Genomic DNA, 26,964 nt, shown 5'->3' on the forward strand with positions numbered 1-26,964 from the left:
GCTGCCGTCACGGTGAGCACCAGAATGCTTCCAGGACCTCGGCCCAGCACACCGGACCCCCGCCTGCAGCGCTTCTGCTCCTCCACCCGCCCGCCCTCCCCACTGTGGGGACTCCCCGCTCCTTGTCGTCTCTGAAGCCGCACGTGGCCTCAGTAACTCAGCGAAGACCCAGGGCCCTCCCCAGGGGAGTCGGGGCAGCAGCCTCGGGGTCACTCACCCCCGCACCGTGTTCTAATGGAACGGCAGCACACGGAGCCAAGGAGCCTGCCGCCAAGGGGCAGAGCCGCCAGCCCTCCACAGAGAAACTGGAGCCCGGGCCCCCACAGCTGGACTCTCAGCAGAGCCTGGTGCACTCGGGGACAGAAGGGGGGGGCCCCCACTCACCACGCCGTGTCGCTGAGCACCGCCATGACCTCTTCCAGGACGTCCACACCCACCACGTCGCTGTAGGTCAGCACCATTTCATACACCTGGCTCGCTGTGCTCTTGCGGATCTGGGGGGAGCAGCACACGAGGACATAGCAGAGGTAACGGGAGTAGGGGCGCCCCCACTGCCCACCATGTCCGCGGCAGCCAGCCAGGCCACTCCCTCACTCCACTCCCTCAAGAAGCCCCCTCTCCCCCACCCAGAGGAAAACCACCCCACGTGCTTGCTTTCCTGCCTGTGCCATGCTGGTAACATCGCATGGGTGGGGGGCTCAGAATCCCCAGGCCTCCCCAGAGGCCCTCAGCCAGCAGGTTAGGACCCAAGAGGTGGTGCTGACGGCCCCGGAGGGTGCCGAGGCCGTGGCCCCGGCCACCTCTCTAAGAAACACTGCTTTGTGCAAAAGGTTTTTACCTTGTAGGAAAATGCCACCTGTGGATCTTGGAAAGAAATCCCGGGGACCTAACCCTGGGGCGGGGTTCTGGGTGCAGGGGCCCCTGGACTGGAGCCAGCAGAACCCAGAGAACCTGCTGCCCTGCTTCCGCGGCCTGCACCCCCAGAGCGTCCTGGGCCACAGGTGGACGCACCCAGCCGCGCACTCACCACAGGGAACGGGTGGCACAGCAGCAGCAGCAGCTGCAGGAGCACCTTCTTCCTCACGTCACCACGGAACTGCACCATCCCACAGAACCTGCACAGCCGGAGAGCCGTCACGAGTGCCTGCCGGGCTGCACGCGGGTGCACGAGCACACAGCTCCCGCAGGCCGGGGAGCTGGTTCTGTGCCTGTGCAAACCGCCTCACTTCAGGACTTCTCTGGGGCCCTCGTGAAGCCCCACACCCTCACCCCGGCACAGGGGCCAGCCTGGTGCCCATGTGCCAGCAGGAACGGCTGGGTCACCATCACAGCCCGGCATGCACTACGATTATTAAAAACAGACACCAGAACACACCATTTAGGCAGCCTTAGGACTAACCGTAACTACAGCCCCCACCTGGAGCCCCCGAGCCCCTCCCCTCACCGCCTGGGACAGGCTCGACTCACACGGCGGTGACTGAGCGGAGCTTCTGGACGTCTCTGGACTTGCTGGTCTCTCTCTTGCAGAGCGCGAGCAGCCGCACACAGAAGGGGTGGCTGGAAGGAGGGCAGGCACTCAGGGCTGTGCCTGTGGCACTCAGGGCAGCTGCTGCCACCAAGTGACCAGAGGCCAGCTCCAGTGACACCGAGGTGACAGGAGCGGTAACTGCTTGGCAAGCGGACAACCACCGCCCACGTCCCCACCCTGCGGCTCACAGGATCAGGGTCGCAGGCGGCCCCGTCAGCTGTGTCAGCAGCTCCCAGGGAGAACCGCATCCCCCTGGGGTGAAGACCAGACGAGGAGCTCACAGCCATGTCCCTTCCAGACCTCACGGTCGCTCAGAGTCCCCGTGCCCCGGGTCTGGCCCCAGCCACTGTGATGCTTGCTGAGGACCGAGTGACCAGCACGCCCATCACTGGTCCTCAGCCTCTGGCTCCTCCCACCCAGACTGTGCCAACCCCGTGGGCCCTCTGCGAGCCCACTTGCCTCAGGGAAGCGCGGCTCCATCCTCGGGCTGCTCGGCACTCGGCCTGCAGCCGGCCCCACTTCTCTCCCACACCCCTCACCAGAGCAACCCGCACGTCCACTGGTCCATGTGCACCCAGCAGTCTCCAGCCCCTCTGCCGCTAGCTGGCCACATGGCTGCCAGCTCAGCCGACCTGTCCCTGCCCACGGTCTGTCCTCGGCCTGGGGCCTTGGCTGCCACCGGGGGTGCCGGGAGGCGCAGCCTTTGTTTCGAGTCTTCAGCAGCAATAGGACCAGAACTTGACCCTGACGCAGGCAGAGGCCCAGGCTCCGGGCTGTCACCCAGACAGTGCAGCCCAGGCACAGGGCCAGATGCACGCAGGCCTCTCAGCTGGGGCTGGGGCTGCGTCCCAGTGGTCCAGATGGCCCAGAAAGCCAGCCTGGAAACGGGAATAGGCACCCCCAGGAATACAGAGGCCGAGGGCCCCACGGAAGCAGACAGAGCTGAGCCCACCTGCTCTGCCTGCAGGGGGCCCCAGCTCTCACCAGGGGTCCCCGTGACCCTCGTTCACCCACAGGCCCTCTGTGACTCTAGTCCCACCTGCCAGCGCCCACCCAGACACCTCAGCTGCTGGCTGGACGAGCCTGCCCGGCCCCCGCTCCTCCCCCGATGCCTGCTGGCCAGAACCACAGTCTGTATAAAAGCTGGCTCTGTGGGCACGAGAACTGTCTCCAAGAATTCTGATCTCTGGAACAAAGTATTTTTCCTTCAAAACTGAGCTCCTTAGGCGTAACCAGGAAAGAGGTGTTGAGTAAAAGCCTCACTTCTCCTCCACGCCGAAGACCTCAAAGCACCCGTTGGCCAGCATCTGGTCAAGCATCTTCAGTAGCGGCACGGTGACCCTGAGGGGAGAGGATGAGCGTGAGGCCACGGGCAGCGCCGGAGGAGGAGAGGCCACGGGCAGCGCCGGGAGGAGGGGGGGCCACGGGCAATGCCGGGAGGAGGAGGGGCCACGGGCAGCGCTGGGAGGAGTGGCCACGGGCAGTGCCGGGAGGAGGAGGGGTCACGGGCAATGCCGGGAGGAGGGGGGGCCACGGGCATCGCCGGGAGGAGAGGCCACGGGCAGTGCCGGGAGGAGGAGGGGTCACGGGCAGCGCCGGGAGGAGGGGGGGCCACGGGCAGCGCCGGCTGGGGAGCGCGACAGCGACCTGGGTGCCAGCAGGAAGCACCGGAGGGTCAGGGGAACCCTGAGCCACCGGGAAGAGAACGAGCCTGAGGCTGACAGAAGCCACGGCAAAGTCGACACGCCCGAGACAGCGTGGGGCTGGGGCAGGAAAGGCTGGAGCACGGGGGAGTCCACAATAAACCTGCACGTCTGGCTCCCACAAAGACCAGGGGAGGCCTCCCAGCAGCCGGTGCTGGGCACGGGGACTATGGCACGGCGGGTTCAGCCCCCGTGACGCGGGCATCCCAGATCAGAGTCCGGTTCAAGTCCCAGCTGCTCTGCTCCCAATCCAACTCCCTGCTAAGGCACTGAGAGGGCAGCAGATGACGCCTGTCACCCACGTGGGTGACCCAGATGGAGCCCAGGCTCCTGCCTAGAGCCTGGCCCCGTCCTGGCCGTTGTGGCCATTTAGGGAGCGAACCAGCGGATGGAAAATCTCCTATCAGGCCGGCGCCGCGGCTCACTAGGCTAATCCTCCGCCTAGCGGCGCCGGCACACCGGGTTCTAGTCCCGGTCGGGGCGCCGGATTCTGTCCCGGTTGCCCCTCTTCCAGGCCAGCTCTCTGCTGTGGCCAGGGAGTGCAGTGGAGGATGGCCCAGGTGCTTGGGCCCTGCACCCCATGGGAGACCAGGAAAAGCACCTGGCTCCTGGCTCCTGCCATCGGATCAGCGCGGTGCGCCGGCCGCAGCGCGCCGGCCGCGGCGGCCATTGGAGGGTGAACCAACGGCAAAAGGAAGACCTTTCTCTCTGTCTCTCTTCTCTCTCACTGTCCACTTTGCCTGTCAAAAAAATAATAATAATAAAAAATAAAAAATTTAAAAAAAAAGAGATCTTTAAAAAATCTCCTATCTCCTCTGTCACTTTGTCTTTCAAATAAATAAATCCTTTAAAAAACATAAAAACAAGTACTGACCACACATGCACACAAACAAAACTGAAAACAACAGTTAGCAAACGTAAACCTGAAACCATGAAACTTCTGTGGCAAAACAGGATCTGTGCACTCAGAGCAGGCAGATTCTCAGACACGACCTGGAAACCACAGGCCACAGAACACGCAGACACACGGATCTGGTCAAGGTGAGGGAAGCGACAGGAGACAAGCCACAGCCTGAGACACCTGCCAGTCAGCTGCTTGACAAAGGGTCCGTCTGGTGCATACAAAAAAATCTGAGCCCAGAGTGGCCGGGAGCCGCGAGGCGCACAGACGGCGCCCCGCAGCCTGCTCCGCATCGTCATCGCCAGGGAAGTACAAGCTGAAGCCACTGGGGAACCCACAAAGCAGGGGCTACAAGGAGAAAGACCCCGTTCCAAGTGCTGGTGAGGACAGGGGACGACCAGCGCTCATGACGCCACCAGCGGGGATGCTGGGAAAACGTAAAAAACATTCACTGCCCCATGACCCAGCCACTCCACCCCTCGGAACCAACTGACAGGAAGTCCACACAGCAGGTGAGGTGCCTGCTTGGGGGCTGGCGGTGGGAACAGAGGCGCCGAGCACAGTGACCCCCGGTGGAGAGCTGGCTGGACCAGCACGTTCCCTGTGGCCTTCTAACAGCCCAGACGGAAGCCGCCCAAATGCCTGTCCACGGGTGAATCCTGGTCCATCCCCAGTGACACGCAGTGGACAACACAGCCAGCACACACGACACATGCCACGTGGTTCACTCAAACCGAATCCCAGGAGATGCTAACAAAGCCACGGTGGCTACGGTCTTCACTGTGGGACACTGGTGTTCACAGGTGCACATGTGTCACCACGATGCGTGGCCTCCCCGTCCCTCCTCCCTCAGCAGAGGTTCACAGGAAGAGACAAGGCCGCTGGCTGGGCTCCGTGTGCGGAGAGGACACCAAGGACCCAGCAGTCCCCTGGAGGGCTCCAGGGGAGGCTCTCAATTCTGACGTCGGGACCTGTGGGGTCTGTACCCCACTTCTGTGTAAAACAGCTAAAAAGCTGCAGCCCAAATGGACAGGAAACCGTCCCGTTTCTCAAGTCATGATCCCCCCACAGGCGCTCAGGAGCACGGGCAGCTCCTGACAGACGAGAACCACGTCCCATATCCTGGGTCCTTGTTCACCGTCTTTGAAATGGACAGCGCTGGCCAGGAGAGGGCCCAGGTGAGCCAGTGCCCACTCCAACGACTGGCAGTGGCCAACTGGCCCTGTGCGACTGTGCCACCCCTCCTGCTAAGGCCCCGGGGCCCGTGGACACAGGGTGCGAGTCTTCCGTGCCGCCCACACCTCCACACACCTGTCAGTCAGAAGGTGGTCCTCAAAGACCTGCAGCAGGGTCTCGCTGAAGCTGCCCAGGGCCTGTGGGTCACTCTGGATCCCCTTCATGTACTCAAAGAGGCTGTGCGTAGACTGCCTGACCTGTGACACGGAGATGACAGCGTGAGGCAGCAGCACCGCCCCCCCGCGGCCCCCGGGCTGAGGTGACAGGGACAAGGGCTGTAGCCGCTCGGCCGGCACGGCCACCGGGCACGGCCACCGGGCACAGCAGCAGAAGGGGCTGGTTGCTGACAGCCGTCCTGTCAGGGCTGCGTGACCGCCAGCAAGCCGAGTGCCCACAGGACCTATGACCCCGAGACACTGGCGCGAGGTGGGTCTGGAACCCCACTGGGGACCAGGAGGGACGCACTGGCCCGGGATGTCCACTAAAGCATTCTCTGGGCTTTCATGCACGTTGTAAAATGTCCCAAAGGAAAAACATAAGACAAAGGAGCTGCTCCTTAGGCAGCAGGAGTGATCAGCTAAAAATATAATAGAAAAGCGTCAGTACTCATTTCTAATAATACCAAAACTTCAAATGCTGTAAAGAAACGTTTCAAACTGCACGTCCAGATGTGGAGCAACGCGCCCTGAGCAAGGCCACAGAAGGCCACCAAAGCATCAGCCACGCCCGTGTAGGGTGGGGCCGCAACGTGGCTCTGCACAGTGTTCCTGCAGGAGACGGTGGCAACACCTCACAGGGCCGCTCCACCTCCCCAGCCCCGACCCCCAGCCCGGCCCTTTGCCTCCTCACCGTGGACGCTGTCAGGCCACCCACAGACACAGCCAGGCCCAGCAGGACGTGGTAGCGGTAGGCAGGCAGCCCCAGCAGCTGGGTGATGAGAGGGAAGGCCTGGGAGGGTGCGTTCCAGTTCACAGAGGCCATGTCAGACCTGCAGGGGGCAGCACCGTGAGGCCGCGCTGGGGGCCGGCATGGGGGGAGCCCACCCCCACAGTACCTGGGAAACAGCCTTTCCAGGTCTCCTCGGTGAGGCACGTGGGGGATGGGAGGGCTGTCAAAGTGCAGGAGCGTCAGGAACACGCGGGCAGCGTGAGCACGGAACCGGTCGATCTTCTCGCTCGCCTGCTGGGCCACGCAGCACATGATCCGCTCACAGCTGTAAGAGAGACCGGGCGCGCTCAGCACAACCCCGCTCCCTGGCCAGCAGGGGACAGAGTCCGGGGGCCACCTTCCCAACCCAGAATCCCCAAGTGTGCTCAGTGCACACTGATGAAGAAGCCGTTACAGGGTGGGTGTGGGGTCCCGGGCGGGGTGAGAGCAGAGAGGAAGGAGGGGGAGGTGGCAGGGAAGAGGCAGGAGGCACTAGAGACCTGGACCAGGAGTCGCCCCAGTGGGTGCTCTGACGGCCTCAGCAACACAGCAGTGGCAGGGGGAGGGAGGCCAGCGGCCTGGGGCGCCGAGCAGAGGGTCTTGAAGAGGGGTCCAGGCAGGGCAGCAGGGGCTGAGAGGCTGAGAGGCTGGTGTGGGGAGAAGGTGCCCCCGTGACACTCACACGTGGGCTTCGATCAGCTCGGGGCAGCTCTGGGCCAGCAGAAGCGTCAGGTCCATCAGGCTGGTCATGGCGGCCTCACGGACCCTGTGGGGTGAAGACACGCAGGGAAGCTCCGTGTGGGAGGAGACTCCAGCCGCCCAAGATGGACCCACACACACGCCACATGGGGCCCATCTCCGAGGAGTGTCAGAGACCCCCTGCACGTGGGGAGACCGCCAGCCACACGCAGGGCCCCAGACGTCCGAGCATCCCCCTCCGCAGGAAGCGTCCCCTGGAGGAGGCCGAGTCTGCACCCCAGGACACCGTCCGCACACAACAGGAGTCCCCCAACATGGGCCAGTGGTGCTGCCTCCGCTGCGCCATCGCGCCCTCCCCACAACATGGTGTGTGTGAAAGACAGCGAAGCCTACTGCCTAACCGCAGGGCAAAAGCAGCCCGAGCCTCCAGGGCACAGCCCCCGGCCACTCCTGCTCACCCAGGCAGCGCTCTGCACCCACGCTGGGTCTGTGCTACGAGGCCAGGAGGTCCTGAAGAGGGAAGGCACCCAGGCTGGGAGGTCCACAGCAGACGCGGCGCAGACAAGGCCACCAAAGGCCACCCCCGCTGCCGCAGGGGACTGGACATGGCAGGCCAACAGCACCCGCACAGCTGGCAGGACGGGAGCTGCCCCGGAGACGAGGCTGGGCCCCCTGTGAGGACCTCACCAGCCAGAGCACACGCAGCTGCTCACTGGGCGAGGGCTCAGCAACATGCTATGGGGGCCCTGGGGCGGGCAGGGGCCCCACACTGCAAAGCACTGTGGGGAGCCCTGGGGAAGGGGGCATATGCTACAAGTGGGGTCCCAGGTCTGCACCGTGCGGCCCGAGGTGAGGCTGCACACAGCCGGCCGAGCACACGTCTGCAGGAGGGAGAGCAGGGCCGCACACCCAGGGGCCCCAGGAGGCTGTGCCACATCCACCATGGCAGGAAGCAGCCACGCCCGGCCTCCACCACAGGCGCCAGAGCCCACAGCAGGCACCTACTGCAGCACAGCGGCACTGAGACGGTGCTTCTGCGTGCAGACCAGGTCCCGCCTTGAGGCCACTGGCACAGTGGAAACCACGCGACACGCAGGGACACTCGGCAGACGAGTGCCACCCTTACCAGGCTCCCATGTCGCCCCTGCTGTCCGTGGTGTAGTCGTTCATACAGCCCAGCAGCGCACAGTACACCTGGGACACGTTCTCTCTGCACAGAGCTTCGTCCGGGGCGCCCTCTGCTCTCACACCCACCGTCTGGCAAACGCTGCCGTGGAAAACGTAAGAGGTAAGTAACAGCGCACGCCCGTGGCCTGGCAGCCTCTTCCTGCCGCAGAGCCCCTTGCCCACGGCGTGGCCAGTCCTCCAGCCTCCACACCGAGGAGGGGGCTGACACCAACGTCAGGAGCAGGAGTGGGGCTGCCTGTGCGGGTGGGCACGGCCAGCGTGCCAGCGCCCGGCCCCACACCGAGGTCGCCCAGGCCAACTCAAGGGAAGGCAACGCTCTGTGGGCTGGACGTCTGTCGTAAGCAGGACTCACTGCTAACGAGCCTCCACACAGAAACACTGAGAACTCTGAAAGAGGAAGGAACTGGAACATAAAACATACAGTGCTCCGACTGGGCTCCTGACAGCGCCCGGTGCTGGGCTCACAGACTCACCTGGAGATCGCCTTCAAGCCGTCTCTCCTGGACTCGGCAAAGCTCACGTTCCCGGGAGAAGTCTGGGTAACGGCTCTCAAGCCCGCAAGAACCTGAAAGCAGTGAAAAGTCACCGTGGCGCCACCACCTGTGGAGCAGCTAGGCCTTAGTCCCCAGATGGCTGGCAGCACCCCCCTCACAGCCACAGGCCCGGCCGCAGCTCCGGACTCAGAGACAGAGCCTGCGGCCCATGCCACTGCCAAGTCCCAGCCTCGCCCTGGGCAAGGTTCCCCCTGTCCACTCCTGGACCTGGCAGAAGACAAATGAAAACGTGCTCCTTCCAGGCTCTGTCTCTGTCCACACATCGAGGGTTTCAGACACAACAGCAGCTACGTGGGCTCAGGGCGAGGGAGGGCACCGGGGTTTGTGCGGGAACGACCATGCCCACAGCCTGTTCCTGCCTCGGTCCAGGTTCGGCAGGGAGCAGCTGGGACAAACAGGACTCTGGGGCCAGCGCTGTGGCAGAGTAGGCTAAGCCTTCGCCTGCAGCATCAGCATCCCATATGGGTGCCCATTCATGTCCTGGCTGCTCCACTTCCAATCCAGCTCTCTGCTGTGGCCTGGGAAAGCAGTGGAACATGGCCCAGGTCCTTGGGCCCCTGCACCAGCATGGGAGACCTAGAAGAAGCTCCTGGCTTTGGATAGGCATAGCTCCAGCCGTTGCAGCCAATTGGGGAATGAACCAGTGGATGGAAGACCAACCTCTCTCTCTTTCTCTACTCCCTTTCTTCTCTCTCTTCTCCCCCACCCCCCCACCCCGTCTCTGGAACTTCACCTCTCAAATAAATAAATCCATCATAAAAAAAAAAAACCCACAGGATTCGGTGGTGGTTCAGTGGGGAGGGAAGACAGGTTTGGGGGACGAGGCTAGCAGGCAGCTGGCTGTGTGGCACCGCCAGGCCCTGCCAGGAGCTCAGCACAAGGACTGTGGTCACTGAGAGGCTGACAAGGGGCAGCCAGTGCAGCGACGGCAGACGTGAAGGAGGCAGTGAGACTTAGGGGCTCGGGAGTGGTGAGGATGCGAGCGTCCCCTGTGGGGCGAGGGCCTGAGAGCAGCCGCGGGTACGAGTGCCTCTGCAGTTGACAGCAGAGGGAAGATCTGGGGGCTGGGTGAGGGCCCCAGCCAGCACACCCTGCAGATCGGGCCCCCAGGACATCCGTGCTCCTAGCTCAGGCCACCACTGCCTTGGGGGGTGCCGGGTAAAGCCACAGAGGTTCTTTGTCTCTGAGGGGCAGGCAGGGACCCACGGCCATGGCTGACTTGGGAGGAGGAGTCCTGGGAGCCTCCGTGCAGACCAGCCGGAGTTTGCCACAGCCTTGCCGCGGCAGCCATTATGCCCACAACCCAGCCTGGGAGCAGGACAGCTGGCACAGCCCTGGGCGCTGCTCCCCCTGCTCCCCACAGCCACACGCTGGCTTCAGAGATCCCTCCCAGCCACAGGCCCCGCATGGACTGTTGGTGGTCTGACGCTCTGCCCACACGTGCACGTCACCTGCTGCAGCTTGCCTCTCAGAAGGAAGTCTGGAAGGGCGCCCAGGGCGAGCGAGAAGCCGCAGCGTGTCATCTCCTCGGGGCTCCGGAGCTCAGCCAGATACTGCCCAATCAGCTCCTCTGAAAAGCAGCAGAGAGCCACGGCACCATCAGTCACGGGCACACCAACACACTCCACAGGCCAGCAAGATGGCGTTCAAGGGAGACAGCCACTGCTTCTGGCTTCCAAAGCAGACACAGTTCCCAAGCGGTGCATGTCAAAACATGCCAAGAAGGAATCGTTCCAAGGTGGTTTTATCCAAGAGGGACAGAGAGAGGGAGACAGAGAGAGGGAGGGAGGGAGAGGGCTGCGCACACTCCTGTCCACGGGTTCACTCCCCAGATGCCTGCCATGGCTGGGCCAGAGTCGGGGACCAGGCCTCCGAGCCCTCACGGCTGCCCCCAGCAGAGCACCTCAGCGGGAGGCTGCAGGCAGGCGGACACGGGGGTCCCGCCAGCGGCCTACTGGGCGGTCAGGTGCCTTCCCCATTTCAAGGTTTTCAAAAGCAACTCTAACCACAGGGCTTCCTTCTAGGAAAATGAACTCCAAAGGATTAGGACAGCAGGAGACACATTCACAGTGCTCCTTTGTTATTCACTAAGGACAAAAAATGCTTACTGCAGAAACAGTGTCTTCCTCACAAACGCAGAACGCAGCAAACCCAGCCGGGTGTGAGCCCAGGGCTGTGAGGGAGCAGTGGGGGAACAGTGACAACCGAGGCAGGGCTGGCGCGCACCCAAGGTTCAGAAAGGAAGGGACACGGCTCAGAGGCACACAGGCAGCCAGCGCCTCTGCGCGTCCTCTCTGCTGTACCCCCAGCCCCGGTCACGGCTGTTTGATCCAGCAGGGCAGGCCCTTGGACCCGGGCATGTCTCCTGTCTTCGTGCCAGGTGGAAACACACACCGTGGAGTTCGAGTTGCACCCACTAAGTGACTCAGCGTCTCCATCATCTTCACAGCCCAGAGACTCACCTTAGCAGAGCAATTTCCGCTCTCCTTTCCCTCTCAATTCACACTGACACGAAGGGAGTTCTCACGCAGAAAGCTCAGCGAGACCCCACTAATCCAACTGGTAAAGGCTACCGTCGCCTGTGGCGCGGGGCTGCTGTAAAACATCTCTAGCTTACAAAGCCTGTCCAGAGACCCAACTGTAGGCTATCTGCTAATTTTCATAGAAATCACAGCAGTTTTGACTGGCACACGTGACTTTTATACTTTGTAACCTAAAATACTGTTTCATATACTCTTGATGTGACTGCAAGGCATGTGTCACACAGAATATGAAGAAATGTTGGAGACTAACACAGCCGATGAAAATGACACACTGTTAAAGATGTGAGACCGTGCTCATGAACGAGAGCCTACAGTGCCAGAAACCAGCTCGACACAGCCACAGCTGGTCCGGGACGGCCCTGCTGGGCAGCGAGGGGGCAAGGGGGCAGCATCCTCACGCCCACTTTGTCCAGCACGGCAGGGACAGGCGGGAGCCAGATGGTGCACAGGACAGCTCGTACCAGCCCTGGCTGCTGCTGGCATCTGGCAGAGTGAGCCACGGGACGAGAGCTCTCTGTCTCTCAAACAAAAAGGAGACGGAGAGGAGTGAAGCAACCGCTGCTTCGACAGACAGACTCCCAGGAGGAAGCGTGACCGAGGCTCGGGAGCGCCGGGAAAGCAGCGCTGAGCTGACAGCAGTCAGGCGGGAAGGGCACAGTGCACAGAAGCACCAAGGAGATGCGAGGGGACACACAGGAGGAAAGAGCCAGCAAGTCGGCCCCTGGCAGGCCAGGGCTCCGCACAGGAGGGGCTGGAACTGGGAGACGAAGTAGGAAAACACGGCTGAACTGAGTGACAGCTGACTCTAGACGTGGCCCGGTGACACTGGCCTGGGATGAGTGGCCACACAGTGGTCCTCGGGGCGGATGGCACACCTGAGTGTGTGACAACAAAGCAAAAGCTGCTCGGGCCCGAGAGGAGCGTCCCCAGATCACCCAGAGTCCTTTCTCCGCCCTTCCTGACGCCCGTCACCACTCAGGACCGCTGCAAGATGAGCAGCACAAGCCCGGCCCTCGCCCGCCCTCCTGGAGCCTGCAGGGGAGGACCTGCCCCGTCCACTCACCCTGAACCGCAGCATCTGCCTTCCCCGGCTCCTCCATGTAGTACTGGCGGCAGAGTGCGGCCAGGGCCGAGACGGCTGCCTCCTAAAAGAACAGAACCTGAGTGCGGAGGCTCCGCCAGGCAAAGCCCCCACCCTGGCGCCCGCGGCTGCTCCGAGTCCGGGAGGGGCGGCGGCACCACATGTGCACGTGTGCAGTGCGGGCGGCGGTGCTGTGCTCACTCTACCTTGATCTGCTGTCTGGAATGACTTGAGATGAGATACAGGCTCCTGAACGTGTCATCTATCAGCCACCGCCAGCCACCTGTCAAGGAACCATGGATGTTCATTTACCCAATTAGAATATTCGGCTGAAATTGAGATCAACAAACGTATCTCCCACTAACTCTAAAGTGAAAGCATTAGGCGCGTCTGCAGGAAACCTAACATTCCCGGGAGAGTCGCCTCCTGGCCACGACATGTTACACTCTGCAAGCTGAACGACTCGTACGCTGCACTGTGGGAAGTGGCGCCTTTGGTGCACGGCGAGCTCCCAATGGCCTTTTACTGCCTGTCTCCTCCCATCGGCGCAAACCCAAACATTCAACTCAGCGCCAACAGCAGGCAAAGAAAAGGAACAAGGTCCCAACTCCCACAGCAGCAGAGACCCAGGACACAGCCAGCCCCACAGCCCCCGTCTTGGGTCCTGAGGCTGTGGCGGGGTTGGCACTTCCTGCTGCTCACGCGGCCCTGGGTGCCAGCTGCAGGTATTTTCCTGGGACACAGGGCCTGGTTACTTGGGTGCTCGTCCACCTGCCTGGGAGAGGGGACTGAGCTAGCGTGGCCAGCACCGTGCAGGGCACCCAGGAGAGGTGGGACACAGGCTGCCTTTGTTTGTAGGGAGGGTGGCGCTGCCACCTTAAACCTCAGCCCCTGCACTGTCCATCCCCACAGGGCAACTTCTCTTTGGAGCCTGCAGCCGTTCTAGAAGTTCGGGCAAACATGTGAGTGGCTAACAGGAAAACACTCACCAATGACGGCGTCCCCTTTGAAGGGCATTCTGGAGAGTGATAACTTTTCTATTAAAACGCACACTAGAAGAGAGGGTAAACGCAACATTACTTCCCCAGGTGTCCGTGGCCGTCCCTGCAACCTGCTGTATCTGAGAGGTGCCCCGCCAGCAGAGAGCGACCTTCTGCCTCCCCCTGCCTGGGTTGGGAACATGCAGATCCCTCCCGCGCCCAGGGGCAGGCGTGGTCCCTGGGCTGGGCAGCAGAAGAACACAGGCCAGGCCCAGAGAGGCTCAGGGTGCCCAGAGCAGCGAGACCTGCCTGCCCTCCAGAGCGCACCACGCGTTTCCTTGCGCAGCAAGGCGCACGGCAGAGCATCTGATTGCCTGAGCCAAGGCGCACCCAAGCACAGCTCCCGTAGGAGGTAGGAGCACTCAGTGGTTCACAGAGGTGGTGCAGGCGCAAAGTCAGGGCACAGGAGCAGCGGCAGTGGGGCCTTACCACCCTGAGGGGCGGTCCTGGACCAGCTGTGGAACACCCGTGGCTAATATTGACCTCCTGCGAGACTGCAGCGCGGTGCAGTGTGGGTGCGGCGGGCTGTGTCATGTGGACATACCGCTCCAACAGACGCGCCTGAGCTTCGGTCGGCAGTTTCCGGTAACAACCTCCTTGTGTGTTGGGAGGGGGAATCGGACTGGAGGACCAAGGACCACTCCTCATGAAACAGCGACCCCTCAGAGTGGGCAAGAGCCAGAGGCAGCCCGTGCCCACGCCGAGTGTGCCACAGAGGCCTGCCCACACCAGCACCCATCAATGCCCGTGAACGTCGACCAGCAGTCGACCGCTGGTCACGCAGCAAATAGGCAGGACCTGGGGCTGGAGTGCAGTTTCGTCTCTAGAGCGGAGCTGAAGTCAGCTGGAGGGGCCGCCCTGCAGCACAGGAAGTCTCGGACAGACCAGGCTTCCTCCCGTCCACAGCCCCGGAGTTCCACTCAGCGGAGTCTCCTGGCCCCTCGGCCTCCAGCAGCCAGTTCTACACCAGGTTTCTCTCAGTCAGGGAGTGACTCGTGCTCCACGAGAGACCGCCGTCACCCCGGTCAGGGGCACTCCTGCTTAACCGTGGCCAAGCTGAGGGGGGAAGCGTTTTCTGTCGCCAGCTCGGGCACTCACAGAACCTGCGCCAGGCTGCAGGCCGATCCTCCACAGCTCCCTCCCCTTTTCTTGGCAGTTTTAGGAAGTCTTTGTGTCTTCACATCGTCTCTAAATCTACGCTTTGTCGACTGACTCTACACATTCCCCTACACATGGACAAGCACAGCGAATTCCTGGTTTGTTTCCATCTTGTGGAACTACTGCCGGTTGTGTTAGGGGGTCTCACGTCAAGAGCCACAACACAAACCACACCTGGTTAGGCCGTCTCCGCCTCAGGTAAGCCAGGACCCTCAGGGAGGCTGCGGACAGCCCCAACGGAGCTCCTGGGGCGTTTCTCTTTACTTTTGTACAGACTTGAAAATCTCTACGTTAAGATTTTTTAAGGTATCAACGTTATCTGCACCTTATGTACTTAAGCTGGTGGTAAGTCCTCATCCCATCACAAGCTTTTTTGGGCCGCAGTGGGGTACAGAGATGGCCGTGTCCCTGCGGCCTCACCTGTGTCAGACACACTTCGCCACATGCTGAATCACACACAGACATTACATTAGGGTCCTGGATTTTCTGTTCTGTGCTATTGCTCTATCTGTGTGGTCTAAGAAAGAAACCATTCTGTTCTGCACACAGAGGTTGAACGGCACATTTTAAGGACTGGGAAATCCAAGGCCTCACAATTTTTAAAAGCCGTTTTCTTGGGGGTTCACCCTGCTTGTGAACACTGAATGCATTTTATTGAATTAAAAGAGAAAAAAAAATACATGGGCTGGCACTGCGGCACAGTGGGTTAAGCCACTGCTTGCAGTGCTGGCATCCCACATGGGCGCTGGTTCCAGTCCCAGCTGCTCCACTTCTGATCCAGCTCCCTGCTCATGTGTCTGGGAAGACAGTGGAAGATGGCCCAGGTGCTTGGGCCCCTGCACCCACGCCGGGGACCTGGCTGAGGTTCCCAGCTCCTGGCTTCGGCCTGGCTCAGCCCTGGTCATTGTGGCGATTTGGGAAGTGAGGGAGCGGGTGGAAGAGCTCTCTATCTGTCACTCTGCATGTCAAACAAATAAATAAACACACACATCTTTAGCCCAAGAAAATACGTTCAATTCCAGTAGTTATCAGGGAAACTAACATTAGAAAACGGATACAGGGGCCTGCGGCCCAGTGATTAGGAAGATGCTAAGGATGTCCACACCGCATGTCAGAGGGCCTGGGTTTGAGTCCTGGTTCCCCCACTTCCAATCCGGCTTCCCGCTACTGTGCACCCCCGATGCGGCAGGTGATGAGTCAAATACTTGGGGCCCTGCCACCCATATGGGAGACCCACGGGAGCTCCAGGCTCCTGATTTCAGCCTGACTCAGGCTGCTGTTGCGGGCACTTGGGGAGTGAAACATGGAAAGGAGCTCTGTCTCTCACTCTGCCTTCCAAATCAATAAATAAACGTAAACAACAACAACAACAGGGATGCTAGCAAGGGTGCACTGAAAGGCAGAATGTGCAGTCACTTGGGGAGGCTCTCACAAAGCAGGGAGCGTGGGCATCTGCCTCAGAGAAAGGGAGAGTGTGCACACGGTCCCAGCGGCCAAAGCTGGACAAGGCCCAGTGTCGCTCAGTGGGTGAAATGGTAAAGGCACTCTGGAACACCAGACGAGGGAACACACAGCAACCTGGGGCGCCTGGGGGGGCGGGGACAGGAGAAGCTCTAACTCCACTCACCTAACACCTGGAGACGACAAAGTCACAGGCACAGAGCAGACTGGTGCAGCCCAGAGCAGAGCAGAGCAGACGCGTGCTGGTTACACTAATCTGCATGTGGCAGAGACCGCCCAGGAGCAGACACACACAGGCCCACGGCACACACAGACGAGAACCAGTGACGCCGGGTCAGGCCTGTCCTGCTCGGGCTCCGACTGTGTGCCTGTGTGCCACAGGAGAAGCACACACGGTTCCAGTGCCAACTTTGTGACTTCTCATGAGTCTGTAATTACTTCAAAATACAACACTTCTTTAAAAGACAACAAACAGGCAATTCAGAGCAACCCTCTAGAGCTAAGACAATATTTTTTAAAAGCTGCACAAAGTTAAAATGAACAGGGGCTACTGGTCACAGCGAGCTGACAGGTGACTGCTCCCTGACCCCCGCGAGTTCCAGGAGAGGCATTCTGACATCAGGGACAGTCAGGCTGCCCACCAGGGCCCACAGCCGGTGGGGCGAAAGAGGTCCAGAGAGAACTGGCAAACCCCTCCACAGATCTGGGACCCAAAGAACCACACCCTAGAAACAGGTCGGCCGAGGCCTGGCACCAAACCTCCCAATACTGAAACAGGACATAGCACAGCCCGGCACTGGACCTGGCCACCTGCCTGCCCCAAAGGCCAGGGTCTCTGGACGAGGGGTGACCCTGGCCTCCAGAAAGAGCCACAGGCACTTAGCGACATCACTGGACACAGATTTTATACCTCACTGACACGTTCAAGGAGCTGGGAACCAGGAAGAAAAGCAGAGTTCTGGAAGTGCAGAATTGCAGACAGAAGACAGATAAAGAGCATGTCCAAACTGCACCAGAGAGGGGGCGGGAAGACACGCCTCCCCCACGCACTGAGCTCCCAGGACTGGAAGGACGAGGAGCAACGTGTGAGAGACAACAGCAAAGAACCAATTTCCCAAAGTGGCCGAAACACCCGCAAAACCCACAGATCAGCTAACATGCACGGCCCGCAGGCACGCAAGTCAGACAACTCACTCCAGGTGTGTTATGAAACTGGCGACAGGCGAATTTCAGAAGCCAGAAAAAATGGACAGATCATCCAACAGTAATAACGGACTGGCAGCGAACTTCGCAGAGAGGGACTCCACTCAGAAGGTGAGAGAAGGCCTGACAGACAGACAGACAGAGGCAACCAAGCAGAGGCACCCTCAGGAAGGAGGGCGCCCCACACAGCACCTGTCCTGCAGCCCGGGAAGCCAGAAGCACAGACAGGGAGAGAGGACGAACTAAGTACGTGCGCGATCCACATGAACCCGCACAGCTCAGGCTGGGATGACTTCAATTTCACACCAGGGCGGCAGGGCCCGAGCTCGAGGGAGGGCAGCTGGTGCTGGGCGGGGCGGGCCCCCCCTTACAAGGGCAAGGCTCACCTCCTACGTGGCACCGGCACAGGGACCCCTACCCATTCCACAGTGTGCTGGGCTGTCCCAGGCACTGGAATTCAGGGACCATGACAAGGGCAGAGGGCAACCCATCAGACTGGCAGGGCTCCCCACCCCTGCCAGGCGAAAGCTCCCGCCTCTCCCATATTGGCAAGGAAACAGCCAACACCAGCGCTGGTGTTTCGGCCTAGCAGCACAGGTGCCCACACCCCACGTCACAGCACCGGGTCCACGCCCCGCTCCGGCTCCTGACACAGCCTCCCGCTCACGCAGACCTCGAGACAGCAGGGACGGCTGAAGTGACGCCTCCCACCCAGCTGGGAGGCCTGCGGTCAGTGCCTGGTCTCCGGCTGCTGTGCAGGCACTTGGGAAGCTACCTCTCCCAAGCAAGTTGTTCAGATGGTTTGTAACCCACATCAAACACCGCAAGAGCAGAGGACGCCCTCTCCTTGGCAGGCCACGCACTGTGGGGAGTGCCCCGTGCCTGCTGCCCTCCTGAGGGCAGGGAGGAGTAGCAAGCAGGCCTTCTGAAAGCTCCTGCACCCCACCCCCAACCCAGCCACACGCCTAACTCCGGGACAGCTCAGACCACGGGCTGGAGGAGACCTGGGGCAGGGCCACGGCCCCAGGGAGGGAGAGAAGCCGCCTCGGTCACCCACCTCTGCCACCTGCGGCCGGGTCCGCTGCACAGCACTCTACCCACTCTTGGCCGAGTGAGTGGGCAGATCTCACCACTGCCTTGTAGCTGGCAGAGATGGGCTTGAGCTTCTAGGGCCCATCTTCCAGGACAAGCCCTTCAGAACCCTGAGCTGACAGCCACAGAAGGCACAGGGGCCCTCAGCAGACACGCGAGGACAGCTGCAGGCGTCAGGGCACACAGCCCTGGAGCCCAGCTGCACACTCCTAGAACCCGCGCCTCTGTTCCCCAGAGCACGCAGGCCTCAGCTCAGCCAGGGCTTCGTCAACTGTGCTCACGGCTACCTGCCTGCAACTCACTGCGCCTCGTCCTGGTCCCTGGGGTGTGGCAGCTTCCCTCCCCAAGATGGCTCTTGGCCCATGAGTTCCTGAGCTCCACAAGGGCAGGCCTGGCTCTGTGCACAGTGGATCTGACAACCCAGGGAACCCACAGCCGGAATCTTAGCACACCTTTCCCCACAGCTCACTCGCTCACCGCTGCAGCCTTCGCATGGCTGCACAGGTGCGTGCCTCCCTTCCTGACAAGCACCTGTGCAGGCAGTGCTGGGGTTTGGCTCTCAGGTGTCATGGGGCACCCACACGCATGGCCTCTGGCACCCTCCCCTGCCTCTGAGCAGGCAAACACCAGCCAGCTCCTGGGGACAGAGGAGCCCAGCACATGGCTCAGAGTCCACACACCTGCCCCAAACGGGGCCTTCCAACCTGATCCTAGGTCCCGTGACTTCTCAGCTCCAGGCAGGTCCCATGTGGGCAATGCAGATGCAGCACGATGCTGCAACCCTCCCTCAGAGCCTCTGCACACCTGGGGACACCTGCTCCCCAGTCACACCCACCCTCCTCTCCAGCGTCAGCACCCCACAGAGGACACCATGTCTCAGGCCCAGCACTCACGAATGCCTGGGACTCCCAGGGGCTCCAATCTTGGGAACACTGCCCCACAGCTGCAAGGTCCCTGCCTCGTCAGCGCAGAAACAAATCTGTGTGCCACGACCCTGCTGGCAACCCTGCAGGCTCCATCCCAGTCCCTCCAGGCAGTGCACTGCTGGGAGCCGCAAGGACCCAGGCTGAGTCCCTAGAGGGAGCCCAGACACACGTGTGGCTGCCGTCCAGGTCTGCAGACCAGCACCCACCACGCACCAAGCCTGGTGTGCTGTGGCCACACGTCACACCCAAGCCCACTCACCAGCTCTGCCAGCCCACCCAGGGGGAAGTCTCACGCAGCTGGGGCCAGGACCACTGGGCCCTCCGGGGAATAATCCCAGACAAGCCAGTGAGCACCTGAAGTCCTCGCAGGGTGAGTTTCGCGGGCTTTGGTGTCACTTGCATTCCTGAACATTTTTAAGTGGTCCTTTGCTCTACAGTTGCATTTAGGCTCAATGACGCACGGGGAGGAGACACCACCCCGTCGTGAGAGGCCACAGCACTCTCCTGGCCAGACCAGCCTCCCCACAGCAGCTGGGACGGAGGCAGGTAGGGACACACAGCAGCAGGCACAGGGCAGCAGGGTGGCGCCAGGCGGAGGGAGGTGGACTACCGCAGGAGGAACCTCGGGCCTCCTGGGACGCACGTCCACAGAGGGCCTGGCCCCGTCTCTCCTCTCCAGCGGCAGGGACTCAGACCTACCTGCTTGTCTCATGAGCTCTCCTCCCAGTCCCCTGAAAGACATCAATGAAACGCTCAGAGTTAAATCGCTTCACATGTAATGGAATATGAACTATCCTCACCAAGCAGCAGATGTAACTTCAGGCAACAAAAAATACAGCTAATTATGTTAGCTTGCTACTAAAACGATGTTCGACAGCCTTCGGCTCCCTGGCCACACGGAGCACCCGGCTGCCCTGCGCAGAGCAAGGTGCAGCCACAAACCCCAAGGGGTGAGGTGGATGTGCCACCATGACAGTCAGGGGAGACCAGTGCACCTGTCTGCCCACGCCCACCACAGGAACCATACACAGGGATCGGAGGAACTCTGAGAAGACAAACAGCAACCTATGAGCCCTTGCTTCTGACCCAGCAGAGTAACAGTCTCTGGATTTGCCTCCTGAGTAAATAATTAGAAAACTGGACAAAAGGAGAACTCTTTCCAAAGCGGACGAGAGAGTGAGGGAGGCGGGAGGGGCCATGGACAGCCCGGAGAGCTGCTGGGGATCCTGGGTGCAGAATGGGGGAAGTGCCTCACTCAGCAGAGGTCAGGGTGGGAGATGGGTGAGGCCGACGGGGCTGAGATGGAGTGGCAGAGGAGGGGGAGCCAAAGGGCAGCTCTGGGCGCCCTCGCCCGCATGCTGGCACTGGGCTGCATGTGGTAAAGGGACGGAACACCTCGGTATCCCCAGGTGCCACTGCTCTGGACTCACAGGCCTGCACAGTCTCACCAATCCCGACCAGAAACACAGAAGGTGACAAGATCCCATCCCAGGCTACACATCTCACAAGGAGGGTTATTAGGAAAATGTGGCTACAAACAGAAGAAAAACCAACCACAGCAGGCCCAGGAACGCCAAGGATGATGGGCTACACTGCGGTCACCAAGACGGTGTTAGGTTCCCTGTACGTCCAAAACAGCAGAGGAAAGGGAACAGGATGGGGAGACAGGAGGCATAAGACAAAGTAGGCCGGCGCCGTGGCTCACTTGGCTAATCCTCCGCCTGCGGCACCGGCATCCCATATGGGTGCTGGGTTCTAGTCCCGGCTGCTCCTCTTCCAGTCCAGCTCTCTGCGGTGGCCCGGGAAGGCAGTGGATGATGGTCCAGGTGCTTGGGCGCCTGCACCCGCATGGGAGACCAGGAAGAAGCACCTGGCTCCCAGCTTCGGATCGGTGTAGCTCCGGCCGTAGCAACCATTTGGGGGGTGAACCAATGGAAGGAAGACCTTTCTCTCTGTCTCTCTCTCTCACTGTCTAACTCTATCTGTCAAATATTAATAATAATAAAAAAAGACACAATGTAGAATTTCAAGACAAATTTTTAAACCACAAGTATGAAGAGAAAAATTGCATGAAACTCAATGAGCAGCAGATTAGAAAGAGTGGAAGCAAAGGAGGCAGAACCAGAGACAGGAGCCGCCGGTGGGCTGAGGTTACCCTCAGAGCAAAGGGGCACTTTCTGGTGGCTGGGCGCTCCCTTGTGGGAGGGTCATCTGGCAATATCCATCACGCTGTTCGTGAACATTACTGCATGTGAATTATTCCTCAAAAAGAAAGTTTTAAAGGGCTGGCGTTGTGGCACAGCAAGTTCAGCTGCCACTTGCAGACACGGCATCCCACACCAGCGCTGGGCCAAGTCCCAGCTGTCTGCTTCTGTCCAGCTCCCTGTTAATGCCCCTGGGAAGGCAGCACGGGACGGTCCAAGTCATGCGTGTGGGAGACCCAGACGGGGTCTCTGGCTCACAGCTCCAGCCTGGCCAAGCCCTGGCTGATGTGGCTATTCAGGGAATGAACCAGCAGATGGAAGGTCTCTCTCTATCATTCTTTCAAATAAATTAGCCTGTGGGACAGCAATAGTAGAATGACACATCCCATTCCCATTTGCCAACATCTATTAAGAATCACAGTGACCTGTGAGTGCAACGGACAGACCTCGGTGAAGAAACCCCTGGAAGTCCCCACAGCCTCTGAGCTCTCCCTCTGCTGGCCTTGGTCTGACCCATGAGGTTATTCAGAATTGCATGTGCCTGCGAGAACACAGACTCTCGTTCAGCACCCGCAGCAGCGCAGGCTGGGGGCACTGCCCGCCCAGTGGCCCTGTGCTCCCAGCGGGGGCCACCAGCCTTCCTGGGACCACACCACGAACAGTGCTGGCACGGCTGCAGACGGCCCCGAGAGCCCGAGAGCCCCTGCTTCGTCCCAGTCTCTTACAGAAAGGTCTCCCCTGCTGCACTAGGCAGGCTCTGCGAAAACTTTACACTTTTTCTGTTTTAGAAGTCCATGTTCAGGCCACTAAAACCCTGAGGATCTTTCGGTCAAACCAGGGCTGGGTTCCGGAGCAGCTGTGAACACACAGTAGGAAACTGCTTGCCAGGAAGGATTGCTCACAACTAAGGGACTCCCACAGCACGGCAGGGGTCTGCTCCCACGCCCTCCTGCAGATCAAACAGGGACCACCTGAGCCACAGTGATAATGGCATTAACAATCACAACCTGGTGACGTGACAAGTGCTCACGGGTCTCCAGGACAGACGTAGGACAGAGAGAAGGCAGAGCGTGAGCCCTGCTTGCACAGAAAGGAGAACTAGACCACCAACTGGAAGCCCCAGTGGAGGGACCCAAGCAGGGAAGGAGAGGCCGCACAGGACATCCACCCCCAGCCCCTACCTAGGGGACCGCCTCTCCAGGAACATCTTCCACAGGGTGTGGCCCCTTTAGCCCAGCAAGGGGCAGCCTGACCCCAAGCTCCGCCCACACCCAGCCAGGAGGGAACAGGCGACAGACACTGGATGTGGAGCGTCTCCCGAGGCAGCGGCACCTGGAGCCGACTGAGCTCTAACACGTGCGGAGCTGAGTCTGGACGTGAGCCTGGATGAGCGCGCTGCCACGGCTGCACTCGCCAGCAAGCAGTGACGCCAACACAGAACAGCCTGCTCGGCAGCGACACGGCCCCAAGTACCGGGGGAGACATCCCGATGCCTACAACTCACTCGTGTCAAGGAAACCGGATGATACACACATGAAGAGAGGGACCAGCCGAGATCAAGCACACGGCCAAATGTCAGTCGCCAGCGGGGCGGGCTTGTATCCTTCAGGCTCATGGCTACTGGCTCCTCTTTTCTTTTCTTTTTTTGTTAAAGATTTATTTATTTGAAAGGCAGTTAGAAAGAGGGAGAGGGAGAGACAGAGAGATCTTCCATCCACTGGTTCACTCCCTGAATAGCCGCAACAGCTGGGGCTGTGCCAGGCAGAAGCCAGGAGCTTCTTCTGAGTCTCCCACATGACTGCAGGGGCCCAAGGGCTAGCGCCATCCTCCACTGCTTTCCCAGGCACATTAGCAGGGAGCTGGATGGGAAGTGGAGCAGCTAGGACTCAAACTGGTGCCCACATGGGATGCCGGCGCTGCAGGCGGCAGCTCTGCCGGCTTTGCCACAGCGCCAGCTCCTCTTCATTTCCCTAGCTCAGACTTTTCAGACACAAGTTTGGTTCCAACAAATCAGTCCTTGCTGCAGGACCTCCTGGGCAGGCTCCCTCAAGGCCTCATGGGATGGACAGAAGCTCCCAGAGACACAAGCTGCCTCAGCCAGGGACAAGGCCAATGGCACTACTCCCAAGACATGGGGCCTCTAGCCAACTGTTGCATTCTCGGAGGCGACAAACAGGCCTCCAGGGCCGTGGGACACGGGGAGAAGGGCCGGCAGGGGTAAAGGCACAGCTCTTCACACACACGCCTCAGGCAGGGTGCCCATGTCCGCCTGTGCACACCCCACAGCGATGCTCTGACATGAAGAACCCTGGGCTTCTGGTCTGCATGGCTCCCGCGGGTGAGCAGGACACAGGTGTCGCTGTGTCGCCATGAGCAGTGACGCTACAACACGCTCTCCCCTTTGCTCTTCAGGGTGAGAACTTGGGTGTTTCCGGTGACAGCAGCCTGGCCTGGGCCCCTGGACCTCCCAGTCACCTCCAACATGAAACATGACCCCAGGCTCCTGGCAGGACGCACCGAGGCCAAGGTGGATGACCTGGGGTTTTACAGGACCCCATCCAGCCTCACATGCACTCATGTTCATATGAACTCATATGTACCAGACATTTCACCTTCTTATAGAACCTGCGCACAGAGTGTTCTACCCTCTCACAGATCTCGCACAATCAACATCCTACCTCTCACAGAAACCCCAAAACATTCCGCCCCTCACAGAACCCACAAACCACAACATTCTACCCACTCACAGAACCTGCACACCAGAACATTCTACCCTCTCACAGAACCCGCACACCACAACATTCTACCCTCTCACAGAACTCACACACCACAACATTCTACCCTCTCACAGACCTGCACACCACAACATTCTACCCTCTCACAGAACCCGCACACCACAACATTCTACCCTCTCACAGAACCCACACACCACAACATTCTACCCTCTCACAGAACTCACACACCACAACATTCTACCCTCTCACAGAACCCACACACCACAACATTCTACCCTCTCACAGAACCCACACACCACAACATTCTACCCTCTCACAGAACTCACACACCACAACATTCTACCCTCTCACAGAACTCACACACCACAACATTCTACCCTCTCACAGAACTCACACACCACAACATTCTACCCTCTCACAGAACTCACACACCACAACATTCTACCCTCTCACAGAACTCACACACCACAACATTCTACCCTCTCACAGAACCCACACACCACAACATTCTACCCTCTCACAGAACTCACACACCACAACATTCTACCCTCTCACAGAACTCACACACCACAACATTCTACCCTCTCACAGACCTGCACACCACAACATTCTACCCTCTCACAGACCTGCACACCACAACATTCTACCCTCTCACAGAGCTCACACACCACAACATTCTACCCTCTCACAGAACTCACACACCACAACATTCTACCCTCTCACAGAACTCACACACCACAACATTCTACCCTCTCACAGAACTCACACACCACAACATTCTACCCTCTCACAGAACTCACACACCACAACATTCTACCCTCTCACAGAACCCGCACATCACAACATTCTACCCTCTCACAGAACTCACACACCACAACATTCTACCCTCTCACAAAACCTGCACACCAGAACATTCTACCCTCTCACAGAACCCGCACACCACAACATTCTACCCTCTCACAGAACCCGCACATCACAACATTCTACCCTCTCACAGAACTCACACACCACAACATTCTACCCTCTCACAAAACCTGCACACCAGAACATTCTACCCTCTCACAGAACCCGCACACCACAACATTCTACCCTCTCACAGAACCTGCACACCAGAACATTCTACCCTCTCACAGAACCCGCACACCACAACATTCTACCTTCTCACAGAACTCACACACCACAACATTCTACCCTCTCACAGAACTCACACACCACAACATTCTACCCTCTCACAGAACCTGCACACCAGAACATTCTACCCTCTCACAGAACCCGCACATCACAACATTCTACCCTCTCACAGAACTCACACACCAGAACATTCTACCCTCTCACAGACCTGCACACCACAACATTCTACCCTCTCACAGAACCTGCACACCAGAACATTCTACCCTCTCACAGAACCCGCACACCACAACATTCTACCTTCTCACAGAACTCACACACCACAACATTCTACCCTCTCACAGAACCCGCACACCACAACATTCTACCTCTCACAGAACTCACACACCACAACATTCTACCCTCTCACAGACCTGCACACCAGAACATTCTACCCTCTCACAGAACCCGCACACCACAACATTCTACCCTTTCACAGAACCCGCACACCACAACATTCTACCCTCTCACAGAACTCACACACCACAACATTCTACCCTCTCACAGAACCCGCACACCACAACATTCTACCCTCTCACAGAACTCACACACCACAACATTCTACCCTCTCACAGAACCTGCACACCACAACATTCTACCCTCTCACAGAGCTCACACACCACAACATTCTACCCTCTCACAGAACCCACACACCACAACATTCTACCCTCTCACAGACCTGCACACCACAACATTCTACCCTCTCACAGAACTCACACACCACAACATTCTACCCTCTCACAGAACCCGCACACCACAACATTCTACCCTCTCACAGAACTCACACACCACAACATTCTACCCTCTCACAGAACCCGCACACCACAACATTCTACCCTCTCACAGACCTGCACACCACAACATTCTACCCTCTCACAGACCTGCACACCACAACATTCTACCCTCTCACAGAGCTCACACACCACAACATTCTACCCTCTCACAGAACTCACACACCACAACATTCTACCCTCTCACAGAACTCACACACCACAACATTCTACCCTCTCACAGAACCCACACACCACAACATTCTACCCTCTCACAGAACTCACACACCACAACATTCTACCCTCTCACAGAACCCACACACCACAACATTCTACCCTCTCACAGAACTCACACACCACAACATTCTACCCTCTCACAGAACTCACACACCACAACATTCTACCCTCTCACAGAACTCACACACCACAACATTCTACCCTCTCACAGAACCCGCACACCACAACATTCTACCCTCTCACAGAACCCGCACATCACAACATTCTACCCACTCACAGAACCCACACACCACAACATTCTACCCTCTCACAGACCTGCACACAACATTCTACCCTCTCACAGAACTCACACACCACAACATTCTACCCTCTCACAGAACCTGCACACCAGAACATTCTAACCTCTCACAGAACCCGCACACCACAACATTCTACCCTCTCACAGAACCTGCACACCAGAACATTCTACCCTCTCACAGAACCCGCACACCACAACATTCTACCTTCTCACAGAACTCACACACCACAACATTCTACCCTCTCACAGAACTCACACACCACAACATTCTACCCTCTAACAGAACCTGCACACCAGAACATTCTACCCTCTC

The 26,964-nt window shown here is 59.4% G+C and overlaps 1 protein-coding gene across 5 annotated transcripts in view; it reads right to left on the bottom strand.

The window, feature by feature from the left end:
• TBCD (tubulin folding cofactor D) overlaps positions 1–26,964 on the bottom strand; it is a 180,341-nt gene that overhangs the window by 4,550 nt on the left and 148,827 nt on the right. For all 5 annotated transcript variants that reach the window (XM_089318508.1, XM_002723042.6, XM_089318509.1 and 2 more), the window contains 15 exons: positions 19,940–19,971; positions 13,350–13,412; positions 12,567–12,643; positions 12,343–12,424; positions 10,188–10,306; positions 8,656–8,747; positions 8,121–8,261; positions 6,978–7,061; positions 6,423–6,581; positions 6,218–6,356; positions 5,444–5,565; positions 2,792–2,869; positions 1,468–1,557; positions 1,028–1,115; positions 385–494 (listed from right to left, as the gene is read on the bottom strand). In XM_089318508.1, the coding sequence (XP_089174634.1) occupies positions 385–494; positions 1,028–1,115; positions 1,468–1,557; positions 2,792–2,869; positions 5,444–5,565; positions 6,218–6,356; positions 6,423–6,581; positions 6,978–7,061; positions 8,121–8,261; positions 8,656–8,747; positions 10,188–10,306; positions 12,343–12,424; positions 12,567–12,643; positions 13,350–13,412; positions 19,940–19,971 (1,476 nt within the window). The remainder of the gene's footprint in view (positions 1–384; positions 495–1,027; positions 1,116–1,467; positions 1,558–2,791; positions 2,870–5,443; positions 5,566–6,217; positions 6,357–6,422; positions 6,582–6,977; positions 7,062–8,120; positions 8,262–8,655; positions 8,748–10,187; positions 10,307–12,342; positions 12,425–12,566; positions 12,644–13,349; positions 13,413–19,939; positions 19,972–26,964) is intronic.

Source organism: Oryctolagus cuniculus, chromosome 17, assembly GCF_051225735.1.
Source record: "Oryctolagus cuniculus isolate XC-2025 breed Fujian yellow rabbit chromosome 17, ASM5122573v1, whole genome shotgun sequence".
Taxonomy (NCBI): Eukaryota; Metazoa; Chordata; class Mammalia; order Lagomorpha; family Leporidae; genus Oryctolagus; species Oryctolagus cuniculus.